This window comes from Thermobia domestica, chromosome 6 (assembly GCF_964235325.1).
Source record: "Thermobia domestica chromosome 6, izTheDome1.hap1.1, whole genome shotgun sequence".
NCBI lineage: Eukaryota > Metazoa > Arthropoda > Insecta > Zygentoma > Lepismatidae > Thermobia > Thermobia domestica.
Genome location: NC_137459.1, coordinates 258,839,523 through 258,859,566, shown reverse-complemented (window position 1 = coordinate 258,859,566; position 20,044 = coordinate 258,839,523). Strand labels below are relative to the sequence as shown.

The following is a 20,044-nucleotide window of genomic DNA, read 5'->3' as shown; positions in this document are numbered from 1 at the left end:
GGAATCATTATATTATTGACTTTCTTTTCAAATAACCTAATCAATTTTAAGTGCGTGTATTTTGAAATATATTAGTAATGAGAATATTGATCACTGAAATGTCCAACATGCTAACGAAAATTAATACAGTACTCGCATACAAACGTTTCATAAGTACTGAATTTCATTTATGTACTCCATACTACAAATGACAGAAAATACCGGTGGTTTTCTTCACGTATTATTGCAAACTGTAATTGCTGTTTTTTTTCTTGTATGAAAGGAAAATAAATCATTAAATAAACTTCAAATGCATTAAAAAATAATGGGAAGGTAATATAAATAGTATTTTCAATATATAGTTTTCGTTTAAGTTTAGTTTTAGCGGCACGGTCCAAAAGACCGTGCGCGACCTCTCAGTTACGAAACTAGGACGCGACTTCTGAAGGGTTAATGATTATGTATGCCGAGAGAGCTTTTTCAATTAAAGTAGATGTGAATGGCTCAAAAGTTATAAGTATAGCCAAATATCAAGATTAATTGTATCTAAAAGAACGCAATAAAACCATCAAACCAATGCTTTGACTCACAATATAATTGAAGAGCTCAATTCCAAAAGAGCCTAAGCCAAAAAAAAAAAAAAAGTATCAGGAGAAGACTATTTTGTGTGTGTGTGTGTTTTCATCATTCTATTTCTGTGAACGAAAAGTAATCTACATAAAACAAAAATTGTAATTGTCTACTTTTCGTAAGACAACGGTGAAATTATCATCTATAGCAAGATTTTTCTAAATATTTTTAAGCATGAGTCAGAAAATAACTTCAGAGAATACTGTTGACTAAGGACACTTTGGAAAACAACGCTGTTTTCTCTTACCTACAATTAATTTGATTTATGGAATTTTGCCATGAAACTCACACCGGCATTCAATATACGGAGGTGCTGAAATGGAACTTAATAGAAAAAATATCTCAAAATTGACAAAAAATGACTTAGGCTCTTTTGGAATCCACCCCTTCAATTCTTTAAACGACCTGCTTGATTTTGATATTTTGTTAAAATACAGTAAACACAATTAATATTAGAGAATTCAGTCATATTACTCATTAAGGGAAATTTTAACATTTCATCCACAAGAATAACCCCACTTCCTCGAAAGAAATTTTCTACTAAAAATTCTTAAATGTGTTTCACTTTTACATCCTATGCAAAAGTGTGTGCATATTGTGGGTTGTATAAAACTGACTTATATCAAGCTGTTGCTCCTGAAAGCAACATAGTATAGCAAAAATTTGCAAGTATTGTATAAACTCTAATGAGCGGGCTATGTATATATGTATGTTTGGCTTTATATATTTCAAAAGTACTATCACAGAAGTTTCATTGGAATCTCAGAATAGTTGCAGATTACCTATCAACACATCACGTCTATTTTGAGACAACCTGACAAGTAGGGAAAAACATGGACCAAAGTGTGTGAGTGTCACAGTGATCATTCATCCTTGAATTATTCATTAGTAGCATTGGGAAAGTAGTGATATTTTCGTTGCAGTATTATTCATTGATATCCATATTGATGTTGCATTTGTAATTTTTGTCGCATTTTTGTTCCACTATACATTCATTTTTCAATTGTGTTACTAACTTCTGTCCTAATTCTATTTCTTCTCATCAGCACTTAAAACTCATCTCATAAATAGAAAAAGATAAGAGCTCGATCGTTTGTTTATAAAGGTACTCTCCAAAACTACTAAACAGACTTAGATGACTGTTCCAGCGTTGGAAAATACATTTATTCACTATAGTTGTAGCCTACATATTATTAACTGTACAGATCAACGGGATAAAACTTGAAGCCAGTTGGCGATAAAAGCTTATTATATTAGATATTCTTATTATTACTATTGTGTACTTTTTTGCTTTTAAATCATTGTACATAAAACAGTGAAATTTAGTATTTGAGAGATTCTTATTTCGGAAAATACACATACATTATTCATTTGCATAAATTCTATAGGGGAAATACATGAGAGGATGGATACTTTTTTGAATTAGTGGACGAATATGTAATTACACTTGTCGAAAGCTATGTATATGTTAAAAATATTAACTAAGAGGACGAGCTGTTGCTTCCCTAAACAAAATGCTACTATCTGTGGTTCAAAACATTTAAAGAAAATCAAGCAAGAGAACGAAGAGATTGTGAGTATGCAACTGCTGGGAATGAATAGAATTTTTCTATTGGAAAACTTGACGAAATAAATTAAAGAATTAACTAAGTTACGAAGACGATATGTTAACATTTAATCAGAAATCACCAAGTTTATACTGTAGCAAATCAACAGAGAATTATTGGCCAAATATTATTCACGCAAAGACCGAATTTATTAATAACTTATAATTGATGTAATCAGAAGCTTAAAAGTCAAGGGTGAGATTGTACTAATTGTTCCAATTGAAAAATAAACGTTAATTGCTGCCTTATATAGAAATGGTGGTATCTAAAACAATGCTTCTCTATATTTGAAAACTTTCAGAGCTTTGAAGAAATCCTTGTATCGTAGTTATGATTAGTCATAAGTTCAAAACCTCAATAATGAGTTGACAGTTCTTTACAGTATTGGATAACTAAACTGGACGTTGCAATTGGCAGTGTACCAGCATAGCTGTTACTTCTTTATGATTGAGCTCATTAAATAAGAAGAACGAAAAAAAAATGGAACTGAAATAACAGTGCTTGGCAGGAAGAGTATAAATAAAGATCCCATATATATTCAAGACACGTAATATAATTAATTTAAAGTAGTTCTCATATATACATTACTTAAAAAATTCGTTCCTCTATTCTTTGATACTAAAGCACTGACGTGCTACATCGTGAAATTAAATGTATTACTTTGATCAAATAAAAGCAAAATAAAAGAAAAGAACATATTAGAAGATTGTATGATTTTTTTAATAAATAACATATACAAAACTGTGAAATATTGTGTTATACAGCACGTCTGACATATTTACGTCACATATCCACTTTTCTTCCCCCAAGTTTTAATGGAGTGTGACTTGGACTTATAGGAACTTATGTAAGGATTGTAACAGCCCATGATTTCTGGTAGAAGAAACTAGTTCATCTTACATTTAATACGAAAGAATCCTTTAGTAGATGATATACAAAGTTGTTCAAAATATTGTAAAAATGCCTACCACAATGATTAGTATTACAGTGGATTAACTTTATATGTATGTAAAACTACTGCTTAGTTTTGAAGTGGCATGCATGTGACTAATTATAGTAAGTTTAACGTAACAGAGTATTAACTATATAAATAAGTAGAGATTCTACTAAAAGTAATTTGAACATTAGACTAATCTTGATGTAAAGCTGAAAGTAATATAAGGAAAGCAGTTAAATATTGTGCATGTAAACTTTGAAATTATGGACATTATTAATGAAAGAGTTTTATAGAAGTATGCACGAAATACGTCCATTTTTCTTTTTTAATTCAGACTTAACATTTATTCAATATTGAAATTACAAGAATTCCAGAAGGTGCTGTTTATAGATGTTAAAAATCTGAACACATTCTAATAGTATTTATTTGATCTTCTACTCTGCCACATAATCGAATGGCTGTAAAATACGTATCCAGAATCTATGTTTAACAGCTTCGTTTCAACCTCTTTCAGCAACAACGCCTGGTGTTAACCTCGCGGTAGCAACAACCAAGAAGACAAAGGAGAAATTCAAGATATGCTGGAAAGTACACAAGTTATTTTGGAATATAACTTAAGAAAACCTATTCTTGAGGCCTGCAAGTCGTTTTCGTCTTGAAAACATCTTTTAGAAAACAACCAAATATATATCTGGCCTTAAGATAAACAATAGAAAGCTATGAAACTAAAAGAATGTTTGAAAATTTAATTAAACAACTTGAAATAATACAATGTTCTTACAAGAAGATAGATTTTATTAAATATATTAAGTAGAACAGAGACATCTTGGATAAAAAGATAATTGAAAAGAAAGTTTGCTATTAACGTCATCAATCTTGTCATCAATATGATTGAAAATAGATTCTGTAAATTGGAAGCGCTCTTCATTAGAATGTTGTGAAACAATTACGTTCTTCTATCTTACACTTGATTGTAAGTATCCAGCTCTTAAAATTATAGTGTTAAAAAATACATACAAGTCTTAAAAATACAGCATGCCGTATACAAGAAATCAAGCAAGTAAATATCAGAGATAACGTATTGTGAAGATTTTCTGAATATGTGTGGATTCATGCACTATTATAGCAAAATATTTTTATTGTAAGAATAAAAGCTGTATTAAAAAAAAAATACATTTTGGTTACTATTGAATGTTGTGAACTGGCATTAAATATGCTTAAGGAATGAAGGGCACGATGGAGAATCCAGAAGGACAGAAGATCAAGATGCTCCGACACAGAAATATTGAAGATATGACAGAGTATTGCGCCTTTTTTACCACATGGAAGTCAAAATTTCCTACAGCTATTATATGTTTCAACTATGGACAGTTTTAGCACAGTTACATTTCTGAGAATAAATATTGTGATAAAAATAAACAGAATTGATAAAAAATCTTTACTACTTTTAAATACATGTGATAAATAATGCATTTGGCAAAGAACTACATAGTATAGTGTTTACAATGAAAGTATTTAAAACCGGCAAGGAAGGCTATTCCAGCTGCAGATTTTGCATGTAACGACGAGCTCATTAATTCTTTAAAAAAGCTACTTGCAAACAATAAAAGAAAGAAGCTACTTGTAAGCATTTGTGAGAATAAATATTGTAATAAGAACAAACAAAATTGGTAAAAGAATCTTTACTACCTTTCAAATACATGTGATAAATGATACATTTGGCAAAGAGCTACATAGTATAGTATTTACGATGAAGGTATTTAAAACCGGGAAGGAAGGCTATTCCAGTTGCAGACTTTGCATGTGACGATGAACTCATTCTTTAAAGAAGCTACTTGCAAGCAATAAAAGAAAGAAGCTACTTGCAAGCATTTGTGAGAATAAATATTGTAATAAAAATAAACAAAATTGATAAAAAAAATTTACTACTTTCTAACACATGTGGTAAATGATACATTTGGCAAAGAACAACATAGTATAATATTTACGATGAAGATATTTAAAACCGGGAAAAAAGACTATTCCAGTTGCAGACTTTGCATGTAACGATGAACTCATTATTTTTTTTAAAGAAGCTACTTGCAAGCAATAAAAAGAGCTATATTCATAGAAGTATCTTCAATTCCGACCACAACTTTTGTCTATATATTTTCTGGAAGAGGCAAGGGTACTCTCATCATGATTTTAATGTTATGATATCAAAAATTGTGATTATTTAGCTTGTATAATATAAATATTTTTAAAATAATTGGTTACCAACAACAGAATTATGAAAGATATTTGACTACCTTTGTTAACAGATGAAGGATAATAATTCAGTTGTTAAATGCTGGAAGACCTTATATTTCGAGTATAAGTTAAGAGCATTGATGCTATATTATTTACATTTTTGCTTCGTGAAAATGTAAAAATAAATAAATAAAAAGTCATTTCTTTTTGTAAGAATACATAACAATCAAGAGAAATCTAGAAAGGAACTAACATTTTTTAATATCCTATCTTATTTATGTCTTGAATTTAAGAAATATGATACATATTAAATTCAACACTACGTATACAATAAGCTATGTACATACTTTGTAATTTACTTTAAAATCTTATTACTGACGTAAAATAAGCCAAGTATTTAAGAACAAGGCAAGCCTCATCGAGGAAATCAGTACAATGACTAGCATAAAATGCATTATTAATATTAGAAACCAAATTTAAATTTAAAAAAAAAAAAATGCAATGTGTTATAAGAAAGTAACTGAAAAGCTATGTATTTGTATAAAAAAGAAAAGAAATATTATGTTGAAACAGTAAGTAGTGAGAAAAATACCACTTAATATATACTTAAAATATTCAAGTTTTGATGTTGAACGAAAGTATACACCTGACAAGAAAACAATGGAATAATGTAGGATAGTAAACAACAATATGAAAATTGCAATTTATGTAATAAACAAGAACTTTAAACAAACTTAAGAATTTTGTTAAAATTTTTCTTTCTTAAGTCCAGTTCTTTAGGATATTTTATTTGCTGAACAACATAATACTGGCAAAAACAAATATGTGAAGACAATTTACATACTATCTAATTAATTCCAACACTGTAAATAAAATTGTTCTTGAATAAACTTCGATTTGGATATAAATTTCTTGTATATTTCATCATGATTATTTCAAGAGCAAGAACTTTTTAACGGAATGGAACGAAGCGAAATGAACTGGTAACATGTAGATATATCAATAAAATTTAGTTTCGAACTACTTAATATATACTATCTTCTAAGCCAAAATGTCATAGTGAAACTATTGCATATCATCTAAAGAAATTCGAAATAATTCTGATACTTCCAAAGTAATTCAGAATTGTATATAAAGAAAATAAGGATATGTGAGTAATCCCTGTTGTTCGATGGAATTCCTTGATACGTACACATGATGGAATATCTTAACAACAATTCTCATGGAAGCAATTTCAAAACTATGGAAATTAGGAAACACTGTATGGGACTAGCAATAAACTGATTTTAAGAACTAGAGACGAATTATCTGAAGTCTTAATGATTTAGTGGCGTAAAACAAACATGCAGCTATGATAACTAATACGTTGTATTTCTCTTGAATTATGTTGTTGCTAACTTATAAGATGAAAAAAGTGACAAAAATAATTATTATTTATTTCTACATTGTTTGATACAGGATTTCACACTTAAGTTCGATCTACTTTCGTAAACCCGGAAAGCAGGTCTAAGCAATAATTTTGCTTCATTTTTTCTAACATCACAAAGCCTTTTTTGTGTTGAAGAATAATGCTAAATAATTAACAAAAATAAAAACAATATTCATAATTAACAAGTACAATGAATACAAATAATTTCTTGTGACATATGAGCATATCCCAATGTTCTTAATTTGTGTTGCTGTTAGAGGGAAGAATGAAATGCAGTAAAGGCATTTAAGATTGTTGTCTATTTGGGATAGATGTTTGAGGAATTTTCAGGAAATAGTACCCATATGAAAACAGATTTCCCATCACAAAATGTAAATAGCAATTTAGTACAGTTATGTGTAACGTTCAAGATGCTTTTAAACATATCATAGCTCAATAAACTTTATAACCAACATTACGTCTTAAAATATAGTATTGTAGCATGAAAATAATATGAAAATGGTGAAAGACTCAAATGGCGGTTTACAATTTAGTATTTGAAGAATGTTAGTTTTACACTACTCTGAAGAAAAAAATTGTTGGTTCGAAAACAGCCACATTGTGTTCTTCCTCTCGTAGTTCCACCAGAATTTGAGGTGAAATCTGCCCAAGAAAGTGTGCGAAGAGGATCTACAGTTACTTTGCAGTGCCAGGCTACAGGGGACCCTCCTATCAAAGTTATCTGGCAAAGAGATGGAGTTACTGTTAAATCAGACTCAAGGTAAGATTCCAATTTGGAAATAAGAAGACATTTTGTTCTTCTGAATATAACGATCTGAAATAAGGTTCTAATATGAGCATTTATTGATGTTTTTGGTTCCATATCTCATGTTAATTCAACTGTTACTTATAAACATTTTCATACTTACCAAAGTATGTTTACCACTAACTTTTTGTGACAGCATTTCTTTCTAAAGGACAAAGGCAAAGCTTCGTCTTAGATCTTTCTCAGTATGATATTACTACTCTTCTCTACCAAAAGAAAAGTGAAGATCTTTAAATTAGTTTTCGAATCTGCAAGTATTATAGTTTGATATGAATGGATAATACAGAATAATGTGTATGTGACGCATAAATAAGTAATTCAGATATATATATTTTCTGTCGTATGAAGATTGAAGTTTAGTAAACAATTAATTTAATAACTAAATATTTAATATAACAGGTGATTGGGCTCTCTTATGAACAGCAATGAAAATTCCAAAGATGACATTGTTTTTTCTATAATCTGTAGTACACATTTCGAAATTACCGAAAATATGTTAGGTTTCATATTGGAAACAAGTTCAACTCAATTTAGCAACTAAAATTTAGAAAAGAAAGAATTTTTTCGGACTTTTTGAGTTGTGCCAGTGACTTCTTACATCTCCTGCCTTTAAGGAAGAGATTTTATTTCCCACATCTTTTAAACTTCTATGAACTGCACAACATGATTTTTTTCTGATAAAACAATAATAGGCAATGTCGTAAAATTCTTATTGTGACAATATCAATTTGTATATAACATGTTTAACGCAATTGTGAAATTTAAGTTTTAACATTGAATTTTGTCAGCTTTTTTTTTTTTTTTTTTTTTTTTTTTTTAAGGAGTGTTGTACGTATAGTTTCATTTGGCTCTCATTTATTAGTATGTTTAACTTATTATTGTTATTAGATTCTTACAGAAATATTACACCAATCCTCATTATTTGAGTACATTTTTTTATTATTTTGATACCACTTTCTCATGTAATGGCTCATGATAACAAATATATCTGTAACTTGTGTAGATGCCAAACATATCTGTATTTTACATAGTGAAACAATTACAATCCGAAGAAGCAAAGCACAAATACAGAAAACTAATAGAATACTTTGCCACAACTCATCTTTACTGTTGCTTGATAGTGAACTTAATTACCAACTTTAACTCCTTTGGAAAGTAACATTTCAGTCTACAAACTTAATTGCTTTTATACCTGCAAGCTATTTAAAGTTTAAGTTGAAGTTGAACTCAAGGGAGTTTTGTTTCTTCTTCTTCTTCTTCTTGTCATTATTAATCCTATATATAAAATGCAAAAACACTCTGGTCTGTCCGCTACTATAATTTCTACAATGTTATGCAAACTGCAAAATATTTATGGTTACGGGTTACACAAAGGTCTAGGCGAAATATTTAGATTTTCTTAATAGACGAGCAGAAGCTTTGGAGAATCAATTAATAATAATAAACTTCTTTACGTTTATCATTTTTACGTTCATATATGAAAAAAAAATGCTGATAAATAATGTATTAAGTTTAGTTCATAGACACTTGGTAGTGTATCAATTTTCTTTATTATACAGCTTGTTTTATATTTTACAGTATAAATTAAAAGTGTTCACAAAATCCACAACTACATCCACAGCTATTTCAATTGTATATCTGCTAATTCTTAACATCACTTTTACTTTCCATTTAGTAGCAAGTGACATTTATGAATAATAATTATATAACTCTGTTGGTGTTAAATCATTTTTGAACACCAAAATTATAGATCATACACATATCCAAAACATTAGTCTTCTGTCAGAGTAAACATTCGATTGACAGTTCGTTTCCACTTCCCATTTCACTGCGAGCACATGTAGTCATAATTCGAAATAAATGCTACATCTCAATTGATTTTTGAAAAAAGATCATTCGTTGTGATTTGAAGTATTGTGTAAAATGTCACGGATACCATTTCTACATGCAATTTTAATAGAGTTTCTATCTTCAAATTAGATAAGAAAATATCAATAAACTATATGAAAACTCCTGATTGAAATTCAGAATTCATGCAAAATTTGAAACCATATTTGGTTATTACTGAAATTATCATATATATATATATATATATATATATATATATATATATATATATATATATATATATATGAGCTTGTTATTCTGAATACAATAAACTTATGTTTGCAATTTATGATTTCGATTTAATTCATATATCTAGATTGAAAGTACAAAACTAAATTACTTAACATTGAAAATGTACTTGGCGAATGATGTTTGTTCTATCACTTTCAAAATAATGATAATTATAAATGAAAAGATTTTTATCTTTATTAATATAAACTAGAAAATGTAATGGAGTTTTTCGTTTCTTTTTTCTTCCCCAGTTTTTGAATATTCTGTAAATCACTTTCAGCTATTCACAAAATAGGGTAAAAAGGACAGATAATATTTGCATAGTTCTTGTAATCAATTGTGCAATGACCTTCAAGAGATCTGAATTAAAAAGGAATATTTCCGAATAATTTTGAAGATCGTTGTTGAACAATACTGCTTTTGCAGTTTCCAAATTTATATATCACGTAAAAGTAAGAAAACAAAATGTTGAAAATTTTCAGAAATCTGTTTTTGCTGATGATTGTACAGTCATCAGCAAAAGAAATAGCATATTTCATACACAAATTATACGTACAACATATTTTCTTGTACCGATTGTGTTAGTAGTACAAATGTAACTAAAGTACGTACTTTCACCTTATTATTATTATTATTATTATTATTATTATTATTATTATTATTATTATTATTATTATTATTATTATTATTATTATTATTATTATTATTATTATTATTGGCCGAACGTAGTTGTAAGTTCTTCTTCCACAATCGCCATCCTGACTGTTTTATTTCAAATTTTTATTCCGGTGATGCTTTTAAATATGGGATCTGGCCCCTTTCTCTCAAAGTTCCTTCCATTTCTGTTCCTTTTTGTTTTCGTGTAAAATGCACACACGCATCTCATTGAATATAACTTCTTATTCCTGAGTATACATTCCACTTCCAAGCTTTCGGCTGTCCTCTACAACCTCATTCATAAAGCATAAAACATTTCAGATGTAGCTACACAGTCTCTTGACGAATCAATTGCAATAATACATAAAGCAAGGTAAATTTCTACTGCTCCTCCTTGCTCAATCAAAGCCGTTTCCCTTCCTTGATGATTTTGTTTCTCTTATTTCTATTTTCATACTCTGCGGAAAACGCGGCAGAGGGAGCAGAAAGTTTGAAAGTGCAAGATCTATTCAGAAATCAGTAACTGATGTGGTTGGTAATATTTCTGAATATGTCTCGTAAGCGTATTTAAATAAATTAATTAACAGCTTTTTAGTCTCACTGAACTTATTTTATTTTGTTTGGTTTTCTTCTATTTTTCAGGCATCAATTCAAAGACAGTCCTTTAAAAGGAGGGTTTATTTCGGAACTTACCATAACAAGCACTTTAAAGTCAGATAGTGGTACTTATATGTGTACAGCATCGAATCCTTATGGCCGAGATCAAAGGATAATTCATCTTTTAGTACAAGGTTAGTTTAACTTTATTTGTATGACTTTCAATTGAAATAATTTAATTCTAGTCTAGACTTTTGAAAAAATAATCTTTTCCAGCTGTTCAATGATTTTCCTATAAACTTTTTTAGAAATGGAATGTAAAGTTCAAAATATTTTGTTGTCTGATTTCTTGTGCAGGAAATAATACTATTTCACGCTGTTTGTAGACAAAATGCAGATCACAACTATGAAGTCAACAAGAAAATAACTCATTGTATGCCGAAGTAAAATGTCTAAAAGTTATTGAGCATCAAGGTTTTTGAGAAGCTGTAGCATATAATATGTAAATGTAATTTCCTTTCTTTATTACTGCACACTTTTGAAGATATGCTCCCTAATGAAAAACCATTAGCGGATCCAGAAGGATCGTTTGGAGGGGGCGGTTCGCTTGCTGGAAGATGAGCGTAGCTTTAATGTGACTAAAGTTTTAATTTGCAAGAATGGGACGCATATTCAGGGCTGAAAGGGGAGTATAAACCTAATTTCTAGATCCCATTTTGGGACCTGAATTTGTAAGTTTTTTTTTTTTTAATGAAAGTATATTCTTTCTTACGGCTTAATGAACCCGAAGGTTCATTGCCGCAGTAACAAAAGAACGCAAGTGCATCCTACCTTGCGCTGTACCAATTAAGTAATTACTTTTATAATTTCCTTACTCAGTCTACTCTACTTAAAAATCCATCCAAAACTCAATAAACGTAACTTTTTTTCTTGCACCTCGTAAATATTCTTTTACAAAAATGACAGAGAGAAATGTTGAGTATCACATCACAAGGCAGGGACGTACGAAGGGGGTGGATCCAGGGAGTCCGGATCCCTTCCACAAAATCTTGATTTTTCTGTAAATTTAGAAATTTTAATACAATTTTACAAATTTTAATATAATTTATTCTCATTTTAAATTTCAATAATTCGGAACCTCTCCCGAAACAGTAGAACTTGCGTGCCTATCCGAGGTATAAGACATGTATAGCTTACTACGTTTTCTTCATTTGTGGGATTCCGGGTTCAATTCCTAGTGGTACAGCCTTGAAAGGACTAACTAAAGCCAATAGCACTGGTAAAAAGTGCCCTCACTTGGACAAATTTCTGATTTTTTAAACGCTAAATCCAATGCATCTATTTTTAAACAATTCCGTTCATGAGTCACTAGCTCAAACCTGGAATTTTTTAACTTCCATTTATGCCAATAGTAAAAAAGTTCCATGGTTGAATATGTTTCGAATTGCTCTTTTTTATACAAATTTGAGGACGCTGAGGCCAATGGATTTTTTTTTAACATATTGGTGCATAAGGCAACGAAAAAATTATCTTAATGGACGGATATGCATACTCCATTCTCGTGACTCCATGGACGGATATGCGTTAAAATAATTCAATTGGATTCAGGGTCCTCAAATTAGTATGAAAAGAGTAATTATAAATTTATTCAAGAGTAGCCACTTTATACTAGTGGCAATATCGTTTGTTCTCTGAGCGCATTACAGTGATTCGGATTCGACCTAAAACTGTAGATGCACGTTTCACATAGCATCGATGCTAAAAGAAACAAGCTTTCTTCATATTTTGTTGATGTTGGTATTTGGGAAGGGTGTCATGGTGGGCTAGTGGTACAAGCCTGTAAAACGCTCACTTCTTTCGATTTGATTCGAGTCCATGTTTTTAGCCAAAGCATGTATTTAGAGAGAATTGAAAAGCACACATAGGCTATATCCTGTTTTGATGTGCCTCCCCGAATAGTATGAATTTCTCATCACTGGATTTTCACATGTTTATACTGCCTCCTCCAGTCTCGGTCGCTTCACCAAAATGGCAATAGAGTCACGTTCTTCAGTTTCTTGCTCATCTTCAACACACATACACACTAACAGAACCACCGTAAATTAATATATAACGGGTTGAATTTAAAATATGTCAAAATTACAGTCCACGCAAATAATATTATATCGCTGTATATTATATAACAGTATCTGAGTAGGGTCACACGGTTAAAAGGTATTTTGTCATCTGTTATCTGCCATTAAGCCCCTCCCATTTCTTCTCTGTGTAGATAAATATAACTTACCTTTGTTGCACTAAAGTGATCGAAGGAAAACATGAAGCTTGACCTAAATCTATCGATTTCACTATCCAGTAGAATGCGAGGGTATGTTCCGGTCGTCAACCCCTATCCATGACATTTTTTCAGGTCCTCTCTAAGAGGGACATAATCTTTGAACTATGGCGCTATGCGAACAACATTTCCTGACGGCAAAATGTCGTTGGATTTTTGTTGCGTTTCATTTTGCGAAACTTAATATTTCATCATAACTTCAGTTTGTCAACATTGTTGACATTTCCTTAAATGTGTGTTCGGATTGTGGCTCCACAAATCGTACCAAAATCTTCTGATGTATCAAAGGTGAAGAAAAATATTTCTATGATTGGTATAGAACCCAGGATTCACGAGTTGTTGGAAGTTACTGATAAACCTTGACACTGTGTGTCCACGAAATTGTTCATTTCTCACGACAAGCTCCCAACTGCATTCAACTGATGCATTTAAAGATGAATGTATCAGGAATTCAAGTGCTGGTATTCAGGAATTTTCGCTTAAACAGAAGAGAGCGAGAAGATAAATATAGGACACTGTTACAAAAGTGTCCTAGCGTATTTTGGTTTGTTGCTTGAATTTAATGTTCCACACTAATGACATGGCGGCTAAAGGAGAGGAGACATGCATATACTGATTATAGTAGAATCCGAACATTTTCATTCAAATGTACCCCAACCGGGAATCGAGCGCAGGACCATGAGCTCCGTATAGGGTATTTTGTCCAAGTACAAAACTTTTGCAGTGGTATACTTGAGTATGTAAAGAAAAAAGCATTAGACCAGACTAGGAACAAGAGGTTGGAAATTAGCTCTATTAGGTAATTTCTTAAATGCAGCTTTTAGAAACATAGTATAATTATAGTTATGCCCACAACAACAATAAAATTATATTATACTAACAAAAGTCACGGCTCTCTCTGTTGATCTAGTAGCTAGCAAACGCACTTTTGATCTTTGATGAATAAGATTCTTTAGTTTGATTCCCGGTGAGTGAACATCGAACGCACTACAGTGGTTCAGAACCAACTTTAAACTAGTTCACACAGTGAGCCGCCTTACCTTCCTTCCTACAGCTGTTCGTTCAACGAATGAATCATAGTCTCGCTCATTTGGGGCTTATAATGACCGCCTGAAGGAACTAGGGACGCAAGTATTCACAATTCAAATATGTCTATATTCTGTACTCTTAGGTACCACATGTTTTGATTAGACTCTGCTCGGCTTGTCACATGGATTGGATCGGTCGTGAAAAGACAATATTTGTATTTCCCAACTATAAATGCTGGGAATAAAAAAAGAAAGAAAGACCTTTGGGGGGGAGGCGGTCGCCCCCTCCTGCCCCCTCCGTGGATCCGCCAGTGTGAAAAACATTCCATTAAACAAAAGCAATCCTCTTTTATGTTTTTTCTTCCAACTATTCAGAATTAAATATTTTGATGATTTTAATAGTGAAGTGAACTATTGAATCTTGCTACACTTACAAAGTTAGTTTCATACAAAACTCTAAGTGACACCAAAACAAATTTCACCCTACACTTCAAATTTGATTTTTATTTCATTAAAAATGCTACGCATAAACAATATTATTGTTTGAACTCCACTAATGTAGTTCATTTAAATGTACTAGACCTCTGTCACAAATTAGAAAGCTCCACATTTATCATAACGTAATTGGTTCATTCTTTAGAAAAAATTGGAGGATTTATTATCCCATATACAAGACGTTTTCCAGAGTCTGGTGTATGACTGTCCCGTAATAGATTATTATTTGGGAAACTTCAAAACTTATAAAAATTGCAGCTGAAGTAGCGAAAAAGATTAGTGGAACAATGTATATACAAGACTACAAAAAATGTATTCATAATTCAATTCAATTCAATTGACCATGAGCTTGAGGTTAGCTACAAGAAAGCAACTAAGATACCAAAGTAAGGATTAATAAAAACACTTCTAAATACAAAGCTAATCAAAATTAGTGGTCTATGCCAAGAAAGTATAAATATGTCAATCATTCCACGAGCAAGGCTTCTTTTAAATTATAATTTATACTACATAAAGATCTCTGAATGATAATATAGTGGGAAAATTTTTAAAATCCTAGAGCAGGCTGACGATTTCTCCGCAGCTAAGATAATTTAAACTGTGATTACATATCGTTTGTGTGCGATTATTTGTGCTGTTTATGCACGTCCTTTAGCAAATTATGTCCCAGTGCTGCTCCCTACAGTCTGATTTTGTCTTCCCCCGACAAAATTTTCTGGAATGGTTAGAAACCTGACTAAAGAAATTCATACACCCACGAATGTTTTCATCCCAGAGCATGGAAACGTTAGATTCTTGTTTAGCGCAACGTGAAATAATTTAAAATTAATCTATTGTAATTATGCCTAAATATATTTATTAAACACAACTTACAAAATAGGTGCCACTTGAAATAAGATTATATGGCTTCTGCCAGTAACGATTATAGATGATTTTAACTTTGGTCATTACTGCCATCAATTCGCGGGGTTCAATTGAAAAAAATAGTAATATGTTCCCCTAGTCAGTAACTTTTTACTACTGCTAAAGCGCTCTCTGATATTTGTCATTTTCGATCGTTCTTATATTTTTCTCTCTTTCTCCACCCCCATGTTGTTGCATGGTTGAATTTAAATTTAAACAGCATCGGAAGTGTCACTGTTCATCACAGCGACCCCGAAAACTACAGATTCGGCACTAATATCGGTCATTTTCAATGATTTATATATATATATATATATATATATATATATATATATATATATATATATATATATATATATATATATATATAGTAACTGGTAATTCGATGCATTCCTTGCAAGAGAATATTCTACAAGTATTTTGGAACATTTTCACCTATATGAACCGGGGGTCGAAAATCAATGGTCTCTGAATAATTTACTTTGAATAATTTACTTAAGTGTGATTTTTTCTGAAATTTGCTGGCTGGCTAACGAGAGTGCGCGAGGAAGTTTTACCCTGGCCCACTTCCACCGTATCGTAGAGCAATGAAATTTTACATGTGCAATCCTGCATACCTATGTGGGCCATGTGCTCCTTCGTGGCTAAGTGGTTAGCGTACGCGCCTTTGGCGTGGGAGATCCGGGTTCGATTTCCGGGTGGGGGCTCATTGGTTCAGATTCCACGTTAATTGATAGGTTTCGTCTCATGTAGCCTCGCGGCTGAAAAGGACGTTAAACTCAAAATCACCTCACCTCACCACTGCACCATTGTTATGTTATGGGTCCGAACATGAAGTAAGGTGTAGTTGTCCAAAATCCATTGCTGCACCTGACAAATCGGCGAGGCAATAATATCGCAGAAATACTTGTCCCTAGGAAATGACTGCATCACTGGGAAGTGGCTGAATGAAGATGGTGTGCGGTGAAGAGAAAACGCAAACTACGAAAGATTTCATACCCACGGTCGTGCATCTGTCTGACCAACATTGAGCAGTGAACGGGTGCGTTGTATTCCAGGAGGTGGACACCTTTTGTCAGCATGCCACACTCCGGGACTTCACAAAATCCCACAAAGCACGCGGCAGTGAGGCATAATATGTCATGGCAATTGTGATACCCTTTGCCTGAAAAGCAAGTAGTAATACCCCCCCCCCCCAGCTGATCCCAAATAAACATGATCATCACTAGGGCCCGGATTTTTATGTGCTAAAAAACTATTAAAATATTTATATTTTATGTGCTAAAATGAAAAAATATTTGCTAAAAATTAAAAATATTTAACAAAAAATAACAGGGAAAAGTATGGAGAAACGCCCAACATAAAAAAGTAAATACTGGTACTCACTAATAGTTCCTATTCATCAGATGTCGAAATTCAATGAACAATGCAGTGAATAACGTCTTTTCCAAATTGTCTATCGTAAAGCCATGCCTGTTGGCACGGAATAATGTCTTATATTGAGAAAAGAAACGTTCAACATCACATGATGTTAACCTAGCGTATTTGAAAAGGGCCATATCATGAATATTCACACCATCAACTTCACTTATGTTTTGGCCTTCCTTTTACTTCAGATATTATACATAGGGTTTTATAGCCAATGTTTTCCCCAAACAAATCCTTAATTTATTTTTCTTACGACTTCATCTTTCGAAGCAGAAAGAACATTCAGGTTTCTTTCAACGCACTCTAGTTCTTTACCCGAAGTACTCAATATATCTCCCGGAGTTTCTAATTTCTTTATAGAGTATGTCGAAATTGGGAGATACGACTCCGAATGAAAGTCAAGTCTCATGATACGAATGAAAGCCAAGTCTCATTTGAAGCTACTGTCACTTACTAAAAGAATTAACCATCATCTGGGTTTAGTTTAATTACTACAGATTTAAATGCTTGAAAATGATCCACATAATATAGTACTGTATTAAGCCAGGTATCCCAACGCGTGATTATGGGTGTTGGAGGAAGTGAAATATCGAGATTTGTTTCTTTGAAAAGCTCAATTCTAGTTTGCGATTTTACGAAGATATTTTCCCATTTGACACTAACTTGTCCACTTTAGGATAAAGGATTCGGATTTTTTCACACAATCGATGTAGTGCGTATACGACACATGTCACGTGAATCATGTTAGGGTACCACATGCAAAGAGCTTTAGCAGCTTTCCTCATATAAGGAGCACCATCAGTCAGAAAAAGCAAAATATTGTCGTATTTCACACCATTCGGCCACAAAATATGCAAAGATTCATCGAACAGCCTGGCAATTGTCACGTGATTCGTAACTAAAAGATCTTTAAAGGCTAGCAGTACTGTGCCTATGATTACTTTCCCTTCACTCACGGTCACTTGTCCTCCCCTTAGGCTTCAAAGTACAAAGCGCTCCTTTAGAAGCTCTTTGTTAGGCACAAGTTACCCCAGCGCTGATAGCAGAATTTATGAAGACGCTGTTTCTACAGGTGGAAAATTGCTTGTAAATACGATGGATATATTTATGTAGCCTGTTATTTTCCCTATGTTAATTTCTTTCGAGCAAAAGAAAAAAACGTGAAATTTAGAATAAAATAACGGAAAATTATTAAAAATATGTATTTATAACAAAAATGTCTAAAATATTTAATTACATAACTTTCTTCAGAAAATATGTATTTTTATGTGAAATAAAATTTGTAATTTACACTTGCAGACTCTTAATTTGGATAATAAACTTTGTTTCGGGCATGTATGTGTTTGAAAAAAAATTGTTTTTACATAAAAATCCGGGCCTTAATCATCACATTGGTGGCTCAAAGCTGAACACCGACTTCCTTTGGTGGTGGTACGTCGGTGTATTCGATTTCTATTTTTTCTTCTTCTTTCTTTCTTTCTTTCTGTATTTATGCAAGAACTCAGGGAAGGTTTCGAACCTCCAACTCCGGAGTCACATCGGTCTTTTAGGTGGGCCTAAAATGTGGGAAGGATTGACCTTGGCCTTCTACAAGGTACCATTCCAGCCTTCGGCTTGTGAGAGTGAAGAAAACCGGAGAAAACCTAGTCAAACCAATGACAGCATGCCGACGTGCCGCCACCAAACGAAGTCCGTGTTCAACTCCGAGCGACCAAAGTGATGATCACGTATATTTGGGATCAGCATGGTGTATTATTACTTATTTCCCAGGCAAAGGGTACTAGAATTACCACGATATATTTTGCATCACTGCTGTGTGCGATGCCGGATACTGTGAAATCTCAGAGCGTGACATGCTGACAAAAGGTGTCCGTTCCTGAAAGATAACACACCCATTCACTGCTTGAATAGTGGCCAGACAGATGCACGACCGTGGGTATGAAATCTTTCATAGTTTGCGTTTTCTCTTTACCGCACACCGTCTTCATTCAACCACTTCCCAATGATGCAGTCATGTCCTGGGGACAATTATTTCTGCGATATTATTGCCTCGCCGATTTGTCAGGTGCAGTAAGGGATTTTGGACCACCACACCTTACTTCACGTTCGGACCTATAACACAACAATGGTACAGAGGTGAGATGAGGTGATTTTGAATTTAACGTCCTTTTCAGCAGCAAGGCTACATGAGACGAGACCTATCAATTATCGTGGAATCTGAACCACATGAGCTCCCACCCGGAAATCGAACCCGGATCTCCCACGCCAAATGCGCATACGCTAACCGCTTAGCCACAAAGGAGCTCAGTGGTGCAGAGTTGTAAGCTGAACATTACCACATGGCCCACATAGGTATGCAGGATTACACATGTAAAGTTTCGTCGCTCTACTATGTGTGGAAATGAGTCAGGGTAAAACTTTCTCGCGCACCTATTGGCAAGTCATTTCCTATTGGCAAGTACTTCTGCGATATTGCCACACCGCTTTGTCATTTGCAATAATGGATTTTGGACCACTACACCTTACTTCATGTTCGGACCTATAACACAGCAATTGCAGAGTTATAAGCTGCACATTACCACATGTCCTACATACGTATGCAGGATTACACATGCAAAATTTCATCGCTCTACTATATGTGGCAGTGGGTCAGGGTAAAACTTTCTCGCGCACCTCTCGTTAGCCGCCAAATTCTCAGCGACCCCGAAAACTATGCATTCAACACTAATATTGGTCATTTTTGATCATTTTTATGTATCTCCTTCCTTCCCGTCTCCGAAGTTGCGGGACTGAATTTGGATGTAAATGGAATCGGAAGTGTGAGTGTTCAACTCAGCCACACTGAAAACTATGTATTCGACACTTATATT

The 20,044-nt window shown here is 32.8% G+C and overlaps 1 protein-coding gene across 4 annotated transcripts in view; it reads left to right on the top strand.

Annotated features, from left to right (window-relative positions):
• LOC145688485 (cell adhesion molecule Dscam2-like) overlaps positions 1–20,044 on the top strand; it is a gene marked incomplete at its 5' end in the record, with an annotated part of 1,010,929 nt that overhangs the window by 866,672 nt on the left and 124,213 nt on the right. For all 4 annotated transcript variants that reach the window (XM_081762790.1, XM_081762793.1, XM_081762792.1 and 1 more), the window contains 2 exon segments: positions 7,430–7,571; positions 11,034–11,182. In XM_081762790.1, coding sequence (XP_081618916.1) covers positions 7,430–7,571; positions 11,034–11,182 — 291 coding nt within the window.